Genomic DNA, 24449 nt, shown 5'->3' on the forward strand with positions numbered 1-24449 from the left:
GTTGACACTTTATAGCTGGGTTGGCATTGGAACCCAGGCTAGACAGCTAGGCGGTGAGTACACATACCTATAAGAGAGAGAACACACAAGCCGCCTGCATTTGAAGGATGGGATGTCCGATAAGAGCAGCGGGGGATCGGGATAACGAAAGGGTTTGGGAGAGAGTTCAAAATGAATCTGTCACCGGTTAAGATAAGCGTGAACGTTTGGATGCATGGTTGAGGAGGGAAAGGGTAAGAGAGAGTTCTTGCTCTGCAATTATGAGGCATGGAAAAATATTTTGGTGGGGCAAAGGTTCGGTGAGGTTTTGGAGCTCGAGTTCATGGTGGGGTTCAGCTGGTGAACAGAGTGGAAACTTGTTGGATGGATTGATGGACGAACGGATATTGCCTGGCTTTCATTAGACCTGTTCAAAGTTTAGCCACAGTTGCTAAACGCATGAACTTTTCTTTCCCCATGCCATGGAAGTTTTAGCCACATGCTTCACACATTTATTTTTACGCGCTTTGTTTTCTTTTCTTTTTTTTGCACAGCCTTTCATTAGACATCCAATGAAGAACTAGAATGACACTCGGTGGAGAAAACCTCCGCCAGCCTGATTTGTTTACGTTTTGTATCCCACTGATAGGTCGCATCTGGATCCGGACCTGGACCGGATCCGTCCGTAACTTTTTAAAATACCGTGCTACATATACAGTCCTTTTTGGCCCAAGCTCCCAATGGTGATCGAAGAATCGGCATAGAAAATATAACAATTCTCTGTTCCGTATCCGAATCCAGAGCATCACCAAAATCGAACCGATTCATCCGAGACACACGCCCAACCCGTCCACTTAAGTTTCATCCAAATCCATCCACAACCTTTTGAAATACCGTGCTATATATAGTTTTTGGCTCCATCTCTCAATGGTGAAGAATCACCGAAAAAATTCGCAGACAGACAGACAGACGTAAAAACGTAACCATTGTCTACCTTCGGTGGTGGAGGTGAAAACAGGTGGCATTTTCTGGACGGCCATGCACGTGAAATGACACTCGTTGATCACCATTCAGTTTGGTGATCACCAAAATGAGTGGGAAATTTGATCTGATGTATTTATTTCCTGGTTTTGCCACTGTGGTGAAATGGAGTCCACAGTTATTCGACTGTTTGATTTGTTGTCTTTTTCCCTTCTCGAGTGTGATGACTCGGTAGTTGGTGAAAGTCCAGTGTTTAGACGATAGACTATGGATGCATGTAAAGAGAGAATCGAGGGATGAAATGACTATTCTATCGATGGAGATTGTGGAGGAATGCATGGAGACTATGTACGGATAAAGATTATGGATGGAGGGAAGTTGACTTCTTGTGTGTCGCAGCTTGGTTTTCGGGTAGCTATCATTTTTTTGGGGCGGCATGGCTCTGCCGCTGATGTTGTACCCCTATAACCAATACACCGGTACTCATTTCACTGAGCTCGGAAGGATGACAGGCTGAGTAAACCCCACCTGGTGTTAATTCAGCAGCCAATGGGGCTCAAACTCAGGACCCTAAGCTCCCAAGGCAGCCACCATAACTGCTAAGCCAACACCAGGCTTTCCATGGAGGGATGTATATAGAGCCGATGGATGGACGGATCGATGGATGGATAGATGCAGACTCTGGTTTCGAGTAATAAAGGAATATCATTGCAGGCATGAACTTGTTGAACTGGCCGTGCAATGTGCTTGGACTTGTTTTTTTTCAGCTCGCTCCACATTGAGAGCTGGAGTGAATAAAGTGGGATCGTGCCTGAGGCTCCTAGTCTCCCTATTTATAGTCTGAAGGAGTAAAAATAGCAAATGGCAGTTTGAGAGGGGGTTTGTTTCTGTTTTCTAAACACTGCAGTCACAGGAAAGGAGAACCTCAACGCCTGTTCTGCATCAAGGGCACAGAATAAGGGCCATTCAGTTCGTTATCTTGGTTGCTTTGTTTAGTAGTAGCAGTAGTGGTGGCATTTGTTGTTCGTGCCGCATGTTTGATGAAGTGAAAACGGCATTCCTGAAGGTACAAGACCCTGTTTAAGGATGCACCGTTGCGCGCAGTCCGTGTGCTTTCCTTCCATTCCATGAAGCCGAGCTGTAAATCGTGCTGGAAGAAGGTCCGTTTGTTTTTGCAGCTCTTTGTGGCTGGATTTATGTGAATTGTTTTTGTGACTACTCACGGTACAGTTGATGATGAGATTGTGTGACTGTAGTGCACAGTATGTTGTGCTTGAGTGGCTGTTCATTGTATATATTGTAGTTTTGTGACTGCCATCCATGGTACATTGTGGTTGTATGAATGGCATCCATGGTACATTGTGGTTGTATGAATGGCATCCATGGTACATTGTGGTTGTATGACATCCGTGGTACATTGTGGTTGTGTGAACACCATCCATGGTACATTGTGGTTGTATGAATGGCATCCATGGTACATTGTGGTTGTATGAATGACATCCGTGGTACATTGTGGTTGTGTGAACACCATCCATGGTACATTGTGGTTGTATGAATGGCATCCATGGTACATTGTGGTTGTATGAATGGCATCCATGGTACATTGTGGTTGTGTGAACACTATACATGGTACATTGTGGTTGTGTGAACACTATACATGGTACATTGTGGTTGTATGAATGATATCCATGGTACATTGTGATTGAGTGAACACCATACATGGTACATTGTAGTTGTATGTATGACATCCATGGTACATTGTGGTTGTGTGAACAACATACATGGTACATTGTGGTTGTATGAATGACATCCATGGTACATTGTGGTTGTATGAATGCCATCCATGGTACATTGTGGTTGTATGAATGCCATCCATGGTACATTGTGATTGTATGAATGGCATCCATGGTACATTGTGGTTGTATGAATGGAATCCATGGTACATTGCGATTGAGTGAACACCATGCATGGTACAATGTGGTTGTATGAATGACATCCATGGTACATGACATCCAATGACATCCAATGACATCCATCATCCATGGTATGACATCTAAAGTCTCCGCAAAGATGACTGCATCATCTGCAAAGTCAAGGTCCGAGATCTTGACATTCCGAAATGATGCACCGCAACTTGATCTCTCCGACATCCTCCCTAGAATCCAGTCCATACAAGTGCTGAAAAGTGTGGGGGCAAGTACACATCCCTGACGAACTCCAGTAACAACTGGAAATAAGTCAGAGATGGTACCACCACACTTCACAGCACTCTCAGTACCAGAGTAGAGTTCAGACATTAGATCGATCAGTTTTGGTGGCACCCCACGAAGACCAAGAATCCTCCAGAGGACATCCCGATTCACTGAATCGAACGCTTTACAGAGATCAACATAGGCTGCAAGCAGCCCCTGCCGAAACTCTCGTCTGCGTTCGGTGAGGACCCAAAGAGCAAGGAGATCCTCAATCGTTGACCTCTTTGGTGTAAAGCCCAACTGCTCTGGGTGCTGGTGCTCAAGCAGATGGTCGTGAACCCTATGAATAATTATCCGAGCAAAGACCTTGCCCGGCACTGAGAGCAGCGTCACCCCTCGGTAGTTGTTGCAGTCTTGGCGATCACCCTTCCCTTTCCAGAGAGGGACAACAAGGCCCCTCTTCCAGTCAGTTGGGATGATGCCTGTGTTCCAGGCAGAGCACAAAACTGCATGCAACGACACAAGTGCAGCATTTCCACCAGCCTTGAGAAGTTCAGCATGGATGCCACAGATCCCTGGAGCTTTGCCCCGTTTCAACTGGTTCACCGCAGCCCGTGTTTCCACAAGCGTAGGTGGACCACAGTTGATTCGAGGGTCAGCAACAGGGATTGTAACACCCTTGACGTCCAACTCGACAGTTGGGGGATCAGCCTGGTACAACCGCTCAAAGTAACCGGCCCAGCGGGCCTTCACTTCAGACTCCTCTGTCAAGAGCCTACCACTCTCTGCTCGAACTGTAGTGCTCCGAGGGATGGGCTTGGATGAACGTAATGCGCGAATTCCCCTGTAAGCGGGAGTAGAATCACCTGTGCACAGGTGATGCTCTACCCCCTCAGATTCCTCGCACATAGGCCTCCTTGTCCACCCTCAGTGCACGTACAGTTTTACGCCTCAGCTCCCTGAACAGCTCAGCTCTGCCATTCAGCCTGGCCCTGCGACTCCGGTCAATGGTATCCAGTGTCCCTTGAGAGACAAAATTCTTCTTTGCCCTGCGGTGAGCTCCAAGGCATCCACCGGCAACATCAAGGACGGTGGTCTTGAAGGCGCTCCACAACTCTTCAGGACCCCCCAAAGCACCCAGACCCCCCAAGTGTCCACTCAGCCTGTTCGCAAACTCCTCAGCTACTCTCTCATCCCTGAGCTTGCCAACATCCAGCCTCGGCTGGGATGGTACCATTCTCCAGGATTTAAGGTGCAGCTTTAGAGTTGCTACAACAAGCCTGTGGTCAGTATTGAGGAACTGAGCACTCCGGTAGACCCTGCAGTTCTGGATCATCCTCCAACGACCGTCAATGAGGACATGGTCAATCTCCTTTGCCACACCGCCAGCGTTGGAATACCAAGTCCAGCGATGAGTTTGTGTGCGCTGAAACCATGAACCAGCCACCCTAAGTCCATGACTTCTTGCAAAGTCAAGGGACTTAGTGCTATTCTGGTTCATAGTTCCTGACCCATGGGGACCAACACACACCTCATAACCATCCCTATCAGTTCCAGTCAATGCATTGAAATCCCCCAAGACTCGAAGTGTATCTCGTCTGGGGCACTGATCAACCACAGACTCGAGTGTGGCGTAGAATGCATCCTTCACGGTGAGATCACTCGCCTCAGTCGGAGCATAAACAGAGACCAGGGAAATGACACCTAAGGAGTGACGAATCCTTAATCTCATAATACGCTCGTTGACCGGTGTTACCTCAATTATCATTGGGGTCAGCTTATTGGACACAGCTACAGCAACTCCTTGGGTATGGTAACCATCAGAGCGACCAGACCAATAGTAGGTGTAACCACCCACCATTATCTCGCCGCAATCCGGTCTCCGAACCTCAGAGAGAGCTGCAATCCCGATGTCCAAACGCTTGAGCTCAGATGATAACAGAGACAGGTGATCATCCTCTCTTAGGGATAGGACATTCCAGCCACCCACCCGAAGGGACCGCCTCAGGTTAACCCAAGGAGACCGCCGTCTGGTGGACGACACCTCAGCACCACTCCGACACACTCTCCCACAATCTGACCCAGGGATGTTACCCCGTGGTTTCCCTCCTATCAAAGATTGGGGGTCCCGAAGGCTTTGCCCCAATCCTGTCATCCGGTGAGCTGCCCTGCGAAGGGAAGCTGCACAGGAGGTACTCCCACGGAGTGGGTTTTCAGATTTTTTTGCGTTTTTGCGTTTTGCGGAATGAAGGGTTTTACGGTGGCCGGAGTGCAAATCCTGCCACCAACCTCCTAATAAGAAGTAACCCAACTGCAGGAGGACGTCCGCAGACACAGTTGGGCACTTGATATGGATGGCCGTTGGCTCACAAGGAGCTCCTCCGCCCTTTGACAGGTTTTGTTTTTAATCCTGCTGGGTGTCCATATCCAAACACCCTCCTCACCAGAAAACCTGGTGGGGGAGACGGTTTAGTAGCCGACAACCCGACCATGGAACAGGTTAGTACAGGTTTACATGGTACCTGTAGCAGGTCACAGATCGAACCTGACCTGACAAAAAATGGTACATTGTGGTTGTGTGAACACCATACATGGTACATTGTGGTTGTATGAATGACATCCATGGTACATTGTGATTGAGTGAACACCATCCATGGTACATTGTGGTTGAGTGAACACCATCCATGGTACATTGTGGTTGTATGAATGGCATCCATGGTACATTGTGATTGAGTGAACACCATCCATGGTACATTGTGGTTGTATAAATGGCATCCATGGTACATTGTGATTGAGTGAACACCATACATGGTACATTGTGGTTGTATGAATGACATCCATGGTACATTGTGGTTGTATGAATGACATCCATGGTACATTGTGGTTGTGTGAACACCATCCATGGTACATTGTGGTTGTATGAATGACATCCATGGTACATTGTGATTGAGTGAACACCATACATAGTACATTGTGGTTGTGTGAACACCATCCATGGTACATTGTGGTTGTGTGAACACCATACATAGTACATTGTGGTTGTGTGAACACCATCCATGGTACATTGTGATTGATTGAACACCATACATAGTACATTGTGGTTGTGTGAACACCATCCATAATACATTGTGGTTGTGTGAACACCATACATAGTACATTGTGGTTGTGTGAACACCATCCATGGTACATTGTGATTGAGTGAACACCATACATGGTACATTGTGGTTGAGTGAACACCATGCATAGTACATTGTAGTGAAGTGAACACCATACATCGTACATTGTTGTGGAGTGAACAACATACATAGTACATTGTGGTTGTGTGAACACCATCCATAATACATTGTGATTGTATGAATGGCATCCATGGTACATTGTGGTTGTGTGAACACCATCCATGGTACATTGTGATTGCGTGAACACCATCCATGGTACATTGTGGTTGAGTGAACACCATCCATGGTACATTGTAGTGGAGTGAACACCATACATAGTACATTGTAGTTGTATGAATGGCATCCATGGGACATTGTGATTGAGTAAACACCATACATGGTACATTGTGGTTGTATGAATGACATCCATGGTACATTGTGGTTGTATGAATGACATCCATGGTACATTGTGATTGAGTGAACACCATACATGGTACATTGTGGTTGTATGAATGACATCAATGGTACATTGTGGTTGTGTGAACAACATACATGGTACATTGTGGTTGTATGAATGACATCAATGGTACATTGTGGTTGTATGAATGACATCAATGGTACATTGTGGTTGTGTGAACAACATACATGGTACATTGTGGTTGTATGAATGACATCAATGGTACATTGTGGTTGTGTGAACAACATACATGGTACATTGTGGTTGTATGAATGACATCAATGGTACATTGTGGTTGTGTGAACAACATACATGGTACATTGTGGTTGTATGAATGACATCCATGGTACATTGTGATTGAGTGAACACCATACATGGTACATTGTGGTTGTATGAATGACATCCATGGTACATTGTGATTGAGTGAACACCATACATAGTACATTGTGGTTGTGTGAACACCATCCATGGTACATTGTGGTTGTGTGAACACCATACATAGTACATTGTGGTTGTGTGAACACATCCATGGTACATTGTGATTGAGTGAACACCATACATAGTACATTGTGGTTGAGTGAACACCATACATGGTACATTGTGGTTGAGTGAACACCATGCATAGTACATTGTAGTGAAGTGAACACCATACATCGTACATTGTTGTGGAGTGAACACCATACATCGTACATTGTTGTGGAGTGAACACCATACATAGTACATTGTGGTTGTATGAATGACATCCATGGTACATTGTGATTGAGTGAACACCATGCATAGTACATTGTGGTTGTATGAATGACATCCATGGTACATTGTGGTTGTGTGAACACCATACATGGTACATTGTGGTTGTGTGAACACCATACATGGTACATTGTGGTTGTATGAATGACATCCATGGTACATTGTGGTTGTATGAATGACATCCATGGTACATTGTGATTGAGTGAACACCATACATAGTACATTGTGGTTGTATGAATGATATCCATGGTACAATGTGGTTGTGTGAACACCATACATGGTACATTGTGGTTGTGTGAACACCATACATGGTACATTGTGGTTGTATGAATGACATCCATGGTACATTGTGATTGAGTGAACACCATACATAGTACATTGTGGTTGTGTGAACACCATCCATGGTACATTGTGGTTGTGTGAACACCATACATAGTACATTGTGGTTGTGTGAACACCATCCATGGTACATTGTGATTGATTGAACACCATACATAGTACATTGTGGTTGTGTGAACACCATCCATAATACATTGTGGTTGTGTGAACACCATACATAGTACATTGTGGTTGTGTGAACACCATCCATGGTACATTGTGATTGAGTGAACACCATACATGGTACATTGTGGTTGAGTGAACACCATGCATAGTACATTGTAGTGAAGTGAACACCATACATCGTACATTGTTGTGGAGTGAACAACATACATAGTACATTGTGGTTGTGTGAACACCATCCATAATACATTGTGATTGTATGAATGGCATCCATGGTACATTGTGGTTGTGTGAACACCATCCATGGTACATTGTGATTGCGTGAACACCATCCATGGTACATTGTGGTTGAGTGAACACCATCCATGGTACATTGTAGTGGAGTGAACACCATACATAGTACATTGTAGTTGTATGAATGGCATCCATGGGACATTGTGATTGAGTAAACACCATACATGGTACATTGTGGTTGTATGAATGACATCCATGGTACATTGTGGTTGTATGAATGACATCCATGGTACATTGTGATTGAGTGAACACCATACATGGTACATTGTGGTTGTATGAATGACATCAATGGTACATTGTGGTTGTGTGAACAACATACATGGTACATTGTGGTTGTATGAATGACATCAATGGTACATTGTGGTTGTATGAATGACATCAATGGTACATTGTGGTTGTGTGAACAACATACATGGTACATTGTGGTTGTATGAATGACATCAATGGTACATTGTAGTTGTATGAATGACATCAATGGTACATTGTGGTTGTGTGAACAACATACATGGTACATTGTGGTTGTATGAATGACATCCATGGTACATTGTGGTTGTATGAATGACATCCATGGTACATTGTGATTGAGTGAACACCATACATGGTACATTGTGGTTGTATGAATGACATCAATGGTACATTGTGGTTGTGTGAACAACATACATGGTACATTGTGGTTGTATGAATGACATCAATGGTACATTGTGGTTGTGTGAACAACATACATGGTACATTGTGGTTGTATGAATGACATCCATGGTACATTGTGATTGAGTGAACACCATACATGGTACATTGTGGTTGTATGAATGACATCCATGGTACATTGTGATTGAGTGAACACCATACATAGTACATTGTGGTTGTGTGAACACCATCCATGGTACATTGTGGTTGTGTGAACACCATACATAGTACATTGTGGTTGTGTGAACACATCCATGGTACATTGTGATTGAGTGAACACCATACATAGTACATTGTGGTTGAGTGAACACCATACATGGTACATTGTGGTTGAGTGAACACCATGCATAGTACATTGTAGTGAAGTGAACACCATACATCGTACATTGTTGTGGAGTGAACACCATACATCGTACATTGTTGTGGAGTGAACACCATACATAGTACATTGTGGTTGTATGAATGACATCCATGGTACATTGTGATTGAGTGAACACCATGCATAGTACATTGTGGTTGTATGAATGACATCCATGGTACATTGTGGTTGTGTGAACACCATACATGGTACATTGTGGTTGTGTGAACACCATACATGGTACATTGTGGTTGTATGAATGACATCCATGGTACATTGTGGTTGTATGAATGACATCCATGGTACATTGTGATTGAGTGAACACCATACATAGTACATTGTGGTTGTATGAATGATATCCATGGTACAATGTGGTTGTGTGAATGACATCCATAGTACATTATGGTTGTGTGACTGCCATCCATGGTACATTGTGGTTGTGTGAATGACATCCATGGTACATTGTGGTTGTGTTACTGCCACTAATTATTGTACATTGTGGTTGTGTGAATGACATCCATGGTACATTGTGGTTGTGGATGGTATATTGTGGTTGTGTGAATGACATCCATGGTACATTGTGGTTGTGTGAATGACATCCATAGTACATTATGGTTGTGTGACTGCCATCCATGGTACATTGTGGTTGTGTGAATGACATCCATGGTACATTGTGGTTGTGTTACTGCCACTAATTATTGTACATTGTGGTTGTGTGAATGACATCCATGGTACATTGTGGTTGTGGATGGTACATTGTGGTTGTATGAATGGCATCCATGGTACATTGTGGTTGTATGAATGGCATCCATGGTACATTGTGGTTGTATGAATGGCATCCATGGTACATTGTGGTTGTGTGAATGACATCTATGGTATGTTGTAGTTGTATAGCTGTTCATGGTATGTTGTAGTTGCCTGAGTTTGCCATGGTATATTGTGGTTGTGTGAATGACATTCATCGTGTGTTGTAGTTGTGTGACTGGTGGTGGTGGTCGTAATCCAGCTTAGCTCCTGGGGTAGCTATCATTTCTTGAAGCACGACTGTGTTGCTGATGCAGTGCCCCTCTACCAGTACACACACTGGAACCGGTACTCATTTCGCCGACCTCGGAAGGATGACAGGCTGAGTCAACCCCCTGGTGTATTAATTCAGTGGCCGACGGGGCTTGAACTCAGGACCCTCGGATCCCAAGCCGCCACCCCAACCACTGAGCCAACACCAGGCTCTGTGTGACTGTTGTGTTTTGTTGTAGTTTTGTGACTGACATCCATAATACGTTGTAGTTGTGTGGCTGTTCACTGTGTGTTGTGGCGGTGTGAATGTTTTCCATGCTACGTCATCACCGTGTGGCTGTTCTTCGTAAGTTGCGGTTAACGGGGAGTTTTAGAGATTTCTTCATGCTGCATTGTTGAAAATGAAGATTTTTTTCTGTGACTTGCTCACAACTTGTTGTGTTTGGTAAATTTAAACAATCACTAATCAAGGCATATTGTGGTTGATGGTGGGTTTCTCCATTTTTCTTTGCCATCCAGTCACTGATATTCGACGAGGTGGAGCTGACGGAGGCCATCGTCGCTGAGAATAGCACGAAGAACGTGAACAACAGCTTCACTGTGAGGCGCGGAGTGGAATGAGAGTGATGAGTAAAGGGTTGTGAGGTGCAAAAAATAATCACCCGATGCACATAAGCAAGGTTATTTTTAGAAATAAAAACGACAAGCTAAACAATCTTTGCCAACAACTACCATTGCCCATGGAGCCCAATGGAAAACTGAGACCACTGTGTGGGTGGAACAGGAAGCAGTGGTCATGTCGTGGAAAATGTGTTTCTGTGTAAATCCATAGATTATGGGGGAGGTTTGAGCTTGTGGAACCGTGGATCGAACCATGCTTTGACTGAATCCGTTGCTTGTGCTCTCCTCGTAGGTGATCACCGCGTTTCGCCGGCTTGTGCTCTGCGCTGAAAATCGGAAGGACATGGAGGACTGGATTTCTACGCTGAAATCTGTGCAGAACCGTGACCCTTCTGAGGTACGGGGGACGGGTGCGAAGAGGGTGTATCGATCAAAGCATGGAATATCCCGAATGGAACCCTCTTGACATCGTTGCCGTGTCTCTCCTCATTCTGCCATCTGCTAGACCTGCCAGCTGGTGTTTGACCACTTCTCCGGAAGTCATAACTGGTTTGCGTGTGGCCATGCAAGACCCACCTTCTGTAACGTCTGTCGAGAAGCTCTTTCTGGAGTCACAAATCACGGCCTTTCTTGTGAAGGTATGCGAGGTGCCGGTATGTCTGCTTTTTGTCAGGAGCGGACGCAGGATTGGCTCCACGAGGCGATCATTGGGCCTTCTGTCCGTGCACAAACCGCTGCATTGCTAATTACGATTGAAGGTGATGGACTCGCGCTAACTTGTCAAAAACAATGGATATAACTAGGTCGTAATGCTTTGACTCACTATATCGTGAATCGTATCAAATGTTTATTAAATTACTGGGATTTTGTCGAGAGCTTTTCATTTGTGCACTTTCATGGATAAGCAACAGAATCACCCTCTGTTTGTGCTTTCACCATTGTCTCTTCCTTTAACCCCGTCCCTCCCCCACCCCAAGTGTGCAAATTCAAGGTGCACAAGCGGTGTGCAGCTCGTGCCAGTAACAACTGCAAATGGACCACGCTGGCATCTGTTGGCGGAGATGTGATCGAAGATGAGGATGGGGTGAGAGAGGACAGGCCATGATGGGGATAATAAGCTTATGGTTGCTTGGATTCACTAGAGATAGATGGAAGGGATGAAAGGAAAACCGGAACATATGAGAGAAATTGAAGATGTGGACAAGGTGTCGTCACACTTCTACCACTTAAAAATAGCAGATGTTCTTCCTGTAGTTCATATTGCAATCGTAATGAACTTCAGATGCTTTGACGTCTGTTTTCTTTCATAGTTCTAATTTTATTAATTGAAGTAATTGCATTCTTGCGCAGTTCGTGGTCCATTAGATGTGATTAACGTGCCATCGTTCTGCTCCCGTTACCAGCTGCTGTTGGGTTGTTGTCACGCAGATCATCGTCGCCATTTGGAAAATCTATGGAAAAGAATAACGTAATTTTGTCATTAATTTTTCATTAACCAACTTCCGTTAATTGCTCTGAAAGATTGCATCCCAGTTAATGGTGGTGGACGGAGGTTTTGTTTTCACCACTGTCTGTCTGTCTGTCTGTCTGTCTGTCTGTGAGCAGGATATCTCATAAAGTTACGGATGGATTGGGATGAAATTTGGTGGATATGTTGGGTGTGTAATGAAGACTAATTGATACAACTTTGCTGAAGATACCGATACTAGATTTTTTTTTTAATCTTTAAAGCGATTCGTCCCCATTGTGAGGTCAGACCAAAAAGGATATACAGCATGATATTTCAAAAAGTTATAGACGGGTTGAGACAAAACTTGTTGGATGAGTTGGGTAGGTGATGATCACCAGCCGATTACATATTGGTTAAGGTATGGATGCAGATCCGGCCTCTCGGTGGGATAGAAAATGTAAACTGTTCAGCCTGGCAGAAGTATGCACTCTACTGAGAACCGTTCTCGTTACCTCCACCACATAAGGTGTGCGGAGGTTAGGTTTTCACCCCTGTTTGTCTGTTTGTCTGTGATCAGGATACCTCGAGTTATGGATGGATTCGGATACAACCTGGTGGACAGTTTGGGTGTGTGATGAGGAAGAATTGATTAGATTTTGGTGAAGATCCAAATCCAGATCCGGATATTTAGAATCTTTTTCAGTGATTCTTCACCATTGAGACATAGGGCCAAAAATGATATATATATCACGACATTTCAAAAAGATAGGCACGGATTCGGACGAAATTTTGTGGACAGGCTGGGTGTGTGACGAGGACAAATTGGTTCAATATATTTTTGAAAATCCAGAACTGTTTCTGGATACGAGAATTTTTTTTAATTTTTAGAGTTATTCTTCATAATCGAGAAATATTGCCAAAAACAATATACAATCGCACGATATTTCAAAAAGTTTTTGACGGATTATGACAAAACTTTGTGGATGAGTTGGGTGGGTGTAAAGAACAAGCCAATTAGATTTTGCTTCAGGTCTGGATGCAGATCCAGTCTATGAGTGGGATACAAACGTAAACTATTCAGCTTGGCGGAGCTATGCACCCCACTGAGTGCTGCTCTCGTTCCCATTGTTATTCACAACTAAATAACTGCTGATGTTGTGAAGGAGGGATTTGTAATTGAGCCAGAGTCTACTTGTCACCTTGCACCGCCGAGTCGTGGCTGACTCCTGGTGACCCTCCAGGTCAGTGCCTGTCAGCTACACCTATCCTTCACTGCCTCCTTGAAGTCATTGATTTGCATCTCCTCCCCTTTATTGACTTCATTTCATCCAGCCATCTTGATCTATGTCTCCCTCTTTCTTATACGAGTTCCACTGACAATTCCTGTCATCAGCGATTTATCGAGGTGGTGTTGGGAACGTCATAATGTGACCAAAGTAGACTAGCTTCTGGTGGAGGATGATCACATTTGATGGTCGAGGGTCTGGTGGATGGAATCGTTTGATCTCCTTGCAATCTAGGGAATCCGGAGCACCAGTCGCCAACGCCGCTTTTCAAAAGCCTGCATTCTCAACCTGTCTCTTTTTGTGGTGGTCCATGTTTCAGCAGTCTAGGTCAGGGCAGGGAGTATGAGTGTGTGAACAAGTCCGATCTTTGTTCCAACAGTGATATCCATGTCATTCCATACCTTCTGCAAAGTAGCCGTTGTTGTTCTTCCAAGTGATAACTTTCTGTTGATCTTTGCAGAGCAGCCTCCAGCCGCAGCGATCTTCGACCCGAGGAAAATGAATTCTTCTGCTGACTCGATGTCATCTCCATCAACCTGGAACTGTTTTAGATTTGCTGTGGCCTTTGTTTTCTGGCTGTTGAGGAATAGTCCTGATTTCACAATTTCTTGCTTCACTGCCATCAGTAATTCTGCCAGTTCTATTTCGGTCTCGGCCAGCAGAATGGTACCATCCGCATACCGCAGATTATTCAGACACAAACCACCAAGCCTGATCCCCTTATGGTTTTCTGTGAGTGCTTATCTGATTACCATTTCACTGTGAAGATTGAACAGGCAGGGCGATAAAATACAGCCTTGTCTGACTTCCTTTCCGATTCTGAGCCAGTCAGTTTCCTTGTGCTCAGTTCTGACGGTGGCTTCCTGATTTTTTATATTTTTTTTGTAGAAGTTTTGCAGCAGATAAACTAGGTGGTTGGGTACACCCATCTTTGTGCGCATCTTCCAGAGCGAATTATGATCGGCATGGTCAAAAGCCTTGCTGTAGTCTATGAAACAAAGGTAAATGTCGTTTTGACGTTCTCTACACAGTTCCCGAAGCAATCTGATGTGAGTAATGTGATCCATTGTGCCTCGGTGCTTCCTGAACCCAGCTTGTTCCTCAGAAAGTTGTTCATTCATAAATTGTTAAAGTCCTCTTTGAGTTATCTTTATCAGCACTTTGGTGGAATGTGAAACCAATGCTATGGTTCTGTTATTTACACAGCATCTAGCATCCCCCTTCATGGGCAGTGGAATGAAGACGCACCTTTTCCAGTCAATTGACCACACTCCTGTTTCCAAGATTTGTTGGCAAATTTTGGTCAACATGTCAATGCCTTCCTTCCCAAGTGATTTCTCCAGCTTCATAGAGATTTCATCACTCCCATCTGACTTACTGTTGGCGACTTGCTGTTCCACAGCTTTCTCAACTTCACTCTTCAGGATACCAGGTTCTGGGGTGAAGTCTTCCAAGACTGTAATGATGGGTTCACCATCCTTTTTCTTTTGAAGCATCTCAGTATATTATTTTCATTATATTATTAGCCCACTTCCGGTTTCACCAGAGGGGACTAGAGGTTTGCTCTCCGCCTGTCCATCCATCTGTCCCACCTGTGGGTTTTTTTCAAACTTTTTCCCATACCCTCTTAACATATTCAACTGAAATTTGGTACCTGGCTTTATTATGATAAGTTACAGAACGAGTTTGAGTTTCAGGGTGTTTCATCAATTTTTCAGTGTTATGCCCTTTATAAACTTGGAAAATATCACATATTATACATGGCTCAGTGTTCAGCTGCCCTGACTCCACCCTCACTGCTTTACACCCATTGTCTGGACAGCTGGTTTCCATCTATTTTTCACTTCTTTCACCATTTGCGTCCGTTACCACTCCAAATCGGTCATGTGGAGGTGGGTGGGTTCGTTCAGTTTTGTTGTGCAGATCACCAATCTAAACGAAATTCACCCTGTACATTCATGAGAACACACCATTGAAATTCCTACTTGTTTCCATATGCACAAGTTGACACACCGACAGTTATTACCATTTGAAATTACCGCCGTGAAGTGGGCGTGGCATGCATGTAATCGCGGAGGAAACGACCAGGAAACAACAAATCAAGATGGCGGCGCCCATGGTTGTCGTGTGATTTCAAGTGATTTATTTGTCTTTCAACAACCAAATATGTGTTGTTACACACTTGGGCGGGGAGGAAGATGAGAAAGTGACACAATTCATGGATAAGAGCTGGCGTAAGGTATGCGAGTGTGCGAAGGCTTGGTGCGATGCCACAGATAGTGAAACTATCAACAAATGCCGTTTGCTGGCTGATCAAATTATGAAACTGCTGCCAATGACTGATCCTCCTGCGGATGCCGGCTGTCACCGGTTCTGCTATGCGTCGTTTTGTAACAAGTATCATATAAAACGCACTGAAGCCAGGAAGAGGAAATCAGAAGCCAGCACTACTGCAGTTTCTGCTAGAGCCAGTGAGGTGTTGGGCGGACTTGAAGAAGAGGGGCACTCAGACCACAAAATACGTAGAAAATCACTCAGAACCTCTGTAGAAAGGGTGGCTGGTAAAACAGCTGGTGTACTGCCAAGAATTTGTATAATATGCCAGAAATAAGACAAATTCATCCGTGTCAAAGGAAAATCTCAACGTGATCAGTTGTCCCTGGCAGAAACACAGGATGGAGGAAAGCTGAGGGAAACTGCTGAGCAGAGGAGAGATGAACATGATGTGAGAATAATGACAACTATAAAGGATAAAGACTGTGTGGCGCTGGAAGTTTGTTATCACCGTAAATGTTATTACGAGTATGTGAATGACACATACCAGAGACAGAGTGAAAGTAAACTCCAAACTCAGAAAGTGAACTATGACTCAACATTTGACATTTTCTGTGATAAAGTAATCCAGGAAAGACTCATTGATGGAAAGCAATCTATACATATGAAGAAGTTGTGTGAGATGTTCAATGACCTACTCAGAGTATGCGAACGTCAGGATAAGGCCAACTACCAGGCAACAAGACTGAAGAAAAGACTGCAGGATCGGTACCCAGACATGATTTTCTATCGTCCACCAAAAATGTCTGAGAGGGAAGTGGTGTACATGAAGGACGTTGATATTGATTCCATTGCTCAGGCTGCTGTTGTAGACAGTAGCTCTACAACAGAAACAGAGTCAACAACAGAGGATGAAGCCAGCCAGGGTCCACAGCAGGGTGACTCAGACCTCAATTTACATGTTCTATACTTGGGAGCACTCATGGTGAGGGATGACCTGAACAAACACCAAAGTGTGGACATTACATGGCCCTTCTTGTAAATGGTGGAGCGAGCACTAGAGCTTATATGGGCATCTCGTGCTTCGAACTGGCCGAAACACCTTGCGATCACGAGAGCGTCAATGTCCTGGTACTTTGCGTACGATCACCTAAACTATGCAAGGTACTTACCCGTTTACTGGCTGGAAATGGCCGGGCAAGAGCACTCCCACCCAGACACCTGTCAAGCGTGCATGGACGGCAAATGGACTGCTCAACGGCATACTCGTTATGGATTTAGTAGTGTTGTGTGTGATCAGATCATAGAGCAGACTTTAAATAGGGACGGCAAGACCAGTGGAGGCATCATTGGTTACACTCAGAAAAGCACAGCTGTGAAGAAGTGGATCCTGTCCCAACCAGCACATGCAGAAATCACTAGGAAATGTGAGTCCATGGCGGGTATCCACGATGAGCCCCGAACAAGAAAGGATTTGGATGTGTCGAGCTCGAAGAAGAACAAAGCAGTGGTGGTACAAGTGATGGACACAGTACTTCAAATGATTAACCCTTTCTCCGGCGCTCACCTTGAACTCGTCAATATTAGTTCAGGTGTCATCGCACCGCCAGCCACTTCCGTGGACTTGATGAACGCGTATTTCAAGGGAGAGAATGCTGTCGTGCAATTCATGTGTGATCGGCTTCTCTCGGGTGAGGTCCCATTCTTTAGTCCGATTTCGAAGGCCAAATTGGCAACTTTCTTTAAGGCGTGAGGCAAGTCGGCGACTCCCCACCAGCAGACGCCGAAGGTTGAAATTGCGAATGAGCTTCGTCTTTTCACACGACTGCTGTTGATTGGCGAGTAAAGCAATGTAACACTCCACGATCTGCTCGCATACCCACTGGCCATATCTTTCCCGCTGGCATCCGGTGATGGTTCGATTGCTAAGACGGACAAAGCCAAACTCTGCAACCATATACTGAACCTGTGGCCCGATTGCCGTGTGGACGCTCAGCCTATCCAAGGTTCAACAATTGTGGATGAAATGGCCGTTATTCAGGCGATAAAGGCTGGTTCACTGCCTAACACTTTCGGCAAACTGGAAGAGATAGCACTGAACATCGTAGTGGCCAAGGCACGACATAACCAATCTTCGAGACTGCACGTGGTGTTTGATACTTACCCAAGTATTCGCATCAAGTGTCTGGAGCACGCCAGATGAGCGGGCAGGGAGGGCAATCTTCAGGTGCGAACCATCTACGGACGTGATCAAGCCCTTCTAAAACAGTGCGCCAATTATCTCCTGAGCGGAGCCAACAAGGAGGCGTTGATAGAGTTCATCGTCGAATCGTGGGCGAGAAACTTCTCTCCATCAAAACTGGGTGACATGCTGTTGTACGTCAGTCATGCCGGCAAATGTGAGAAAATCAAGGCATCGAATGGTGTCATGACTGTGTCGTCAGTACCTGAACTTGAATGTGACCATGAGGAAGCTGACACAAAGCTCCTGCTACATGCCGCTCACGCGGGACAGAATGAAGAGTCGGTGCGCATAGAGAGTTTCGACACCGATGTGTTTGTGTCGGCGTTGGCTCACTCGAAGTCGATTCGAGCACGAAATTTCCATCTGGTCACAGGAAGTCCCAAGGACATTATTGTCGTTGACATTAGGAAGCTGAGTAATGCCCTGGAAAGTTCTGTCTGCGATGCGTTGATAGGTTTGCACAATTTCACGGGAAGTGATACCACCAGTGCATTCCACGGTAAGGGCAAAACAAGGCCATTCGACTTGATGATGAAGGGTCCCCATCTCATCACCTGTTTCGGGAGCATTGGTCAAGAATTCACGCTAGATCAGAATATCATTCACGACCTGGAACAATTCATCTGCGCCATGTACAATCAGCTGACCATGAAGAGTGTGGATGAGGCTCGCTACAAGCTATTCTGCAGCCAGTCGCTGGGAGAACAGAAGTTGCCGCCTACAAGCGACGCTCTGATGCTGCATTGCAAAAGAGTGAACTATCAGTCTGCGATCCACCACCGCGCGACTGAGAGGTTTATAGAAGCCCCTTCTACATTTCACGGATGGGTGGAACGCAACGGAGCACTGATTGTTCACTGGCTGAACAAACCACCAGCGCCGAAGGAACTGTTAGAGGCGACGAATGAAATTCCAAGAAGATGAAATGCGAGACCAACCAGTGTTCTTGCCGGTCAAAAGGACTGTTCTGCATAGAGTGCTGTGGGTGTCAAAACTGCGCCAACGATGAACAGACCCGTGCAGAAATGGAACTTATGGATGATGAAAGCGGAACTGACGATGATTCCGACGACGAACTGTGAATGCGGGTGTCACACTGCTTTTGCTGTGGTGATCTACTACACAGTAGTATTCAGGTTGGTTAGCATGTAATAGTGGACTTGAGTTTTGTAATAGCAGCAGTCAAGAGCCTAGTTCAGCAACCGCTTCAGAGCAAGAAATACTGGAGTTCGAAGACAGTAATTATCTTGTGGCAGTTCTACTTTTCATCAGGCTGAGTCGCGCAGTCAGTCTCTTTGTCTTTGATTTAATCCGTAAGAGCCAATGTAACTGTCTTTAATAGTCAATGTAACTACCTTTAATAGCCAGTGTGGCTGCCTTTTAAGCAAAAAGTTGCCTTGGTCAACTCGAAGGCCTGTCTGGTCGGTCCAGACGTTTTCGGCCCGTAAAAATATGTAACTGCTTCGGTTTACGACCTTTAATTATAAACATCTTTAATAACAGTGAATATGGCTCTGTATAAACATATTGTATCATTTTAAGACCTCACAAGAGTTCTCTTTGACATACATATCAGTCTAACCTTGATTCTTCATTTCTGTGTCAAAATCGTACTTTAATGTTCGGTGTATCTTTTAATTGCCAAAAATGACCAATTGTGTCACATCCTCGACGTGGAAACGAGTGGATTTGGACTCAGCATCTAAAATTCTTTAAGTATGCCAAATTTCATTCAGATTGGTGATCTGCACAACGAAAATCATTTTCTGAAGGTAATAGCGAGTACCTCCACATGGTCTACAAGCTGTGTATGAACTTTCCATTGGCCTACCCAATATTATAAAAAAAGGTCTCATTCTGCAATTTTTTTTTGTTTTTTTATTGTTTACTGTCTGCAGATGGAATTGTAGTGTGCTTCCTTGTCTTTTCTTGCTTTCCTCTGAAAATCTGAGCTTAATTTCTTGCCAGCATCTCTTATTTCTAGTGTAGGGTGTCTTTCTCTGAGTTTCCAACATCATATGGCGAGCCAGAGTACTGGCATATGAAAACCTCCTCTTTTTGAATGATACCATGGAATCATCAATGATTACTTTCCATTGATGCCAATCAATCAGCCAATCATCTATGATTACAAAATAGAGATTAAGGGATTTAAGGGGTAATTTTGGAGCGTGTCACACAGGAGAAGGATCTGGGGGTGGTGATAGATACGGGAGGTAAGCAGACAGCACAATGCCAGGCAGCTGTAGGTAAAGCAAATAGGGTTTTTGGTTGTATTCGGAGGGGGATCATTTATAAATCAAAAGAGGTGGTGTTAATATTGTACAGGAATATTGTGCACAGTTTTGGTCACCACAACTCAGGAAGGACAGAGGGGGTTCAGCGTAGGGCGACTAGATTGATTCCGGCCTTAGCTTGACTCAGCTATGAGGAGCGGCTGAAGGAGACAGGGCTTTATACACTAGAAAGGAGGTGGTTATGAGGAGATATGATAGAGATGTTTAAGATAATGAAAGGGAGAGATAAAATAAGTAGAGATAAATTATTCAACTGAGTAGACATTGATAGGACCAGGAGCCATAGCCTGAGAGTAAAGAAGAGGAGAGTGAAGACGGTAGCAAGGCAGGGGACTTTCACTCAGAGAGTAGTTAATGCATGGAATGGCTTTTCTGGAAAGGTAGTGGCAGCAGAAACAGTTGATAAGTTTAAATTGTAATTTGATAGGTACCTGGAAGTTATGGAGATAGAGAGGTATGGGGATGTTGATTAGACTTTTACGTAGTTTGAGCATTGATGGGTGATTGTGTGCATGTGTACGGAGTGCTGTCGGTGGGGGTCTCGTCAAGGGGGGTTGTGTGGTTGATGTGTGTTTTAACCAAGCCCATGCCCCCTCCCCTGAGGGGAAGAAAAAAAAAATACAAAATCTTCAAAAAACACGAAAATACTTTCTTAAAAAAAACAAAAACATTTTGCAGTTTCTTCTTTGGATTTTGTGTTGATAAATTAGTGTGGTGTTGATGTAGTCACCGATTTCCTTGTCTTGTCTTTGTATTGTTCAGGAACACCTCAATATAAGGCTAAAAGGGTTGTCCGTTAATGCTGAAAGTCTGTTAAATTGAATGGTTTTTAATTTTTTTTTATTTTTTGAATGGCGATAAATTCCCAACCAGGCATAACGGACATTATTAAACAGTTACACAGTGCATATACGTATGTAATAACAACACTCAAATAAGAAATAAACAGAAGAAAACAAGCAAGAAATAGAAATTAAATATGTATATACAGTACTGTATTGTACTCACCATTTGTCATGATCGTTTATAGGCCTTAATAGTCTCCGGGAGCGAGCAATTAAAAAAACCCCCAAAAAGTCCTGTCTCGTCAGCATTGAAGATGGTATAAAATCAGCCCTTCCTTCTTAATCAAATAATCGTCAAAAAGGTTCTACCTCCTCCGTGGCCGCGCTTAAAGAATCACCCTAAGTCTCAATTATGATGCCATGATGCTTCCAGAAACGCCAAAGCCACCAATCGCTCGCCTAGATATTTATATTCCCATATTTATATTCCCATAACGAAGCACCACACCACTCACATTTACACCACGAGAACGCAACTGGACGTATACTGCCTCTTCGAGGTTTTTGACGTGCGACTTTCATGTGCTTCCGTGCACCCACCCACTGTCGAACCACTTTTAGAACTGTCCACACTGAAGTTTTTTTTTTTTTCATAAAGAATTTTTATGCGCAGGAGGAGGCCATTGGGCCCATCGTACCTGCATCACACCAATACCCGATTTAATCAATCCATCGATACCAAACTTTAATCCAAACTTCAACGAAAATTGTTCGAGCTTGTCGTTACTTCTACGAATATCAAGACACCATTTGCTTCTTCACACCATACTTATCACACACGCAGGTAACCGATACACCAGAGTCGAACTTTGCAATTAGCTCCAATTTCTGCACCACACTCAGATTCACACGCTTTTTCTTTACACCACCGCCCGTAGAGGCCATGGTAAATCACTTGTATGGTGAGTAACTGTATACGCAAATAAACAGCAAAGAAACACATAAATTCAAAGACTCAACTACACACGATCTGACCCAGAAGATGGTCGTAATGTCGTCCTCTGTTCTCAGTTCTGGATCTGGATTCAGATCTTCAAAATTAACCGTTGCTATCCTCAGCCGGTCACCTACACACACACACACAAAAAAATTCAGAATGATTGCTTGAAAACTGGCCAAAAATCGTGTGACAAACAGGCAGACAGACAAACGCTGCAGACAAACATACTTGGCAAAAAAAAGTTTTCCCGCCAAGTAACAACTAAAATATACAATGTAGATCTAGATTAATAAGCAGCAATAATGTGTGACAAAGGCGATGTTAGCTGACTTCCAAACAGATGGAAGGTGTCCTCGGGAAATTATAGAGTGAACATAGCAGAATATTTGTGAAGAACAACATGCTGTCTTATATTAACAATCTTGCAATCTCGTTTACCGAATCTAAATGTTCTAACAACTTTTATTCCGTTCGGCCAAAGTAGACTTTTGTCAAACCGTTTGCCTTGCCGAATGATGTTGTTGCGGCAGATGCTTCAAACCCAACTGCCATGGTGTTGTTGTTGTTGTTGTTGTTGTTGTTGTCATTCTATGACTCTCCCGTCTAATTAAAAGCGATTCCATCCCATCTCCCATCCTTGATGGGTGCATCCACGAGTGTTACATTATGCGATGTCAAATCCATTGATCTGTGTCACCCTGGAAAATTTACTGAGAAAATATGATGCAATATCTCTAAGGGACCTGGATTTGATTACCTTTGAGAGCAGATGTTTGGAATGAGGAAGATGTGTGAAATGCAATTATGAGCTTAAAAAAAAATTGTGTTAATGGATACAAAGGAATAGTAATTAACCGAACCTGAACCCAAAGGGTAGATGTGGCCATTGTACCCATTTAGACAAGAACCTGATGTCCGTGTGAAGTCCTAACCATTTATATTTGTTTTTGACCATGTGCAGGTGTGGATGCCCCACCAGTGGTTGGAGGGGAACTTGCCAGTTAGCGCTCGATGTAGTGTGTGTGACAAGGCCTGTGGAAGTGTGCTGCGCATGCAGGACTGGCGCTGCCTCTGGTGCAGAACTATGGTGAGTGGAGCTTAAACAGATGTCTAGAGAATAAGGGAGAGGCAAGAGATAGGGGAAAGAATGGTATAGCTTTCATTGTACCATGTGGAAGAGCTCCAATGACAATGAGCTGGGTTGACTCATAAGAAGGGATCTTCCTTGACTATCACAGGGAACTGCGATTATGTGTCATAAATGTAGAACTTCCCTTTGCAAGAAAGAAGATCCATACTGATATGCAAACACATGAATGTCGGTTAAGGCACCGAGGAAGTAATAAAAGGAAATGAGCTACGTATGGCATATAACACCATTCAGGAAAAGTGACAGCAAACTTCACATCCATTCCACAACTTTCTTATCTCTGGTGTAGTAAGCCTGGTGTTGGCTCAGTGGTTCAGGTGGCGGCTTGGGATCCTAGGGTCCTGAGTTCAAGCCCCGTCGACCGCTGAAGTAATACACCAGGAGGTTGACTCAGCCTGTCATCCTTCTGAGGTTGGCAAAATGAGCACCAGTTCCAGTGTATGTACTGGTAGAGGGGCACTGCATCAGCGACACAGTTGCACTTCAAGTAATGATAGCTACCCCTGCAGCCTAACTGCCATACAACCACCACCATCTCTAGTGTCAAAGACATCGGCGAGCAGTGAATTATTTCATCATAAATCCCTGTACGATGACTCGTTTTCCAAGATGTCAGTATTTTTGTGTAAAATTGTCACTTCTGTTAAAATGAGCACAACCTTCATCGCGTTAGTGCTCGTTTCCATCATTGTCCATCTCCTCTACACTAAGCTGAGGAACCTGGGATTTTTCAGACCTGCCCGTCCTCATAAGTTATTTAAAATATTCCAAGAATGCACGAGTTTTGTGGTTGATTCTCTCTGAAATACTGTGATGTACATCGGTGCATTTGTGCGACTAGGTAACACGGTTTCTTTATGCCCTTGAGGTTCACTCAGCTTGCCGGGACCAAGTTTCGCGACGCTGCCCGTTCGGGCAATGCAAGGTGTCTGTCATACCTCCGACGGCCCTGAACAGCATCGACTCTGACGGTGAG

The 24449-nt window shown here is 44.3% G+C and overlaps 1 protein-coding gene across 9 annotated transcripts in view; it reads left to right on the forward strand.

The window, feature by feature from the left end:
* DGKD (diacylglycerol kinase delta) overlaps window positions 1–24449 on the forward strand; it is a 120179-nt gene that overhangs the window by 44594 nt on the left and 51136 nt on the right. For 7 of the 9 annotated variants that reach the window (XM_085862351.1, XM_085862352.1, XM_085862354.1 and 4 more), the window contains 6 exons: window positions 10885–10965; window positions 11279–11383; window positions 11492–11624; window positions 11964–12070; window positions 23285–23410; window positions 24342–24444. In XM_085862351.1, coding sequence (XP_085718477.1) covers window positions 10885–10965; window positions 11279–11383; window positions 11492–11624; window positions 11964–12070; window positions 23285–23410; window positions 24342–24444 — 655 coding nt within the window. Of the gene's footprint in view, window positions 1–1994; window positions 2027–10884; window positions 11011–11278; window positions 11384–11491; window positions 11625–11963; window positions 12071–23284; window positions 23411–24341; window positions 24445–24449 lie in introns of those variants that run through there. The other 2 variants (XM_085862356.1, XM_085862360.1) reach the window with 2 other exon arrangements.

This window comes from Eptatretus burgeri, chromosome 17 (genome assembly GCF_056783735.1).
Source record: "Eptatretus burgeri isolate ZD-2024b chromosome 17, Ebu_testis_v1, whole genome shotgun sequence".
Lineage (NCBI taxonomy): Eukaryota > Metazoa > Chordata > Myxini > Myxiniformes > Myxinidae > Eptatretus > Eptatretus burgeri.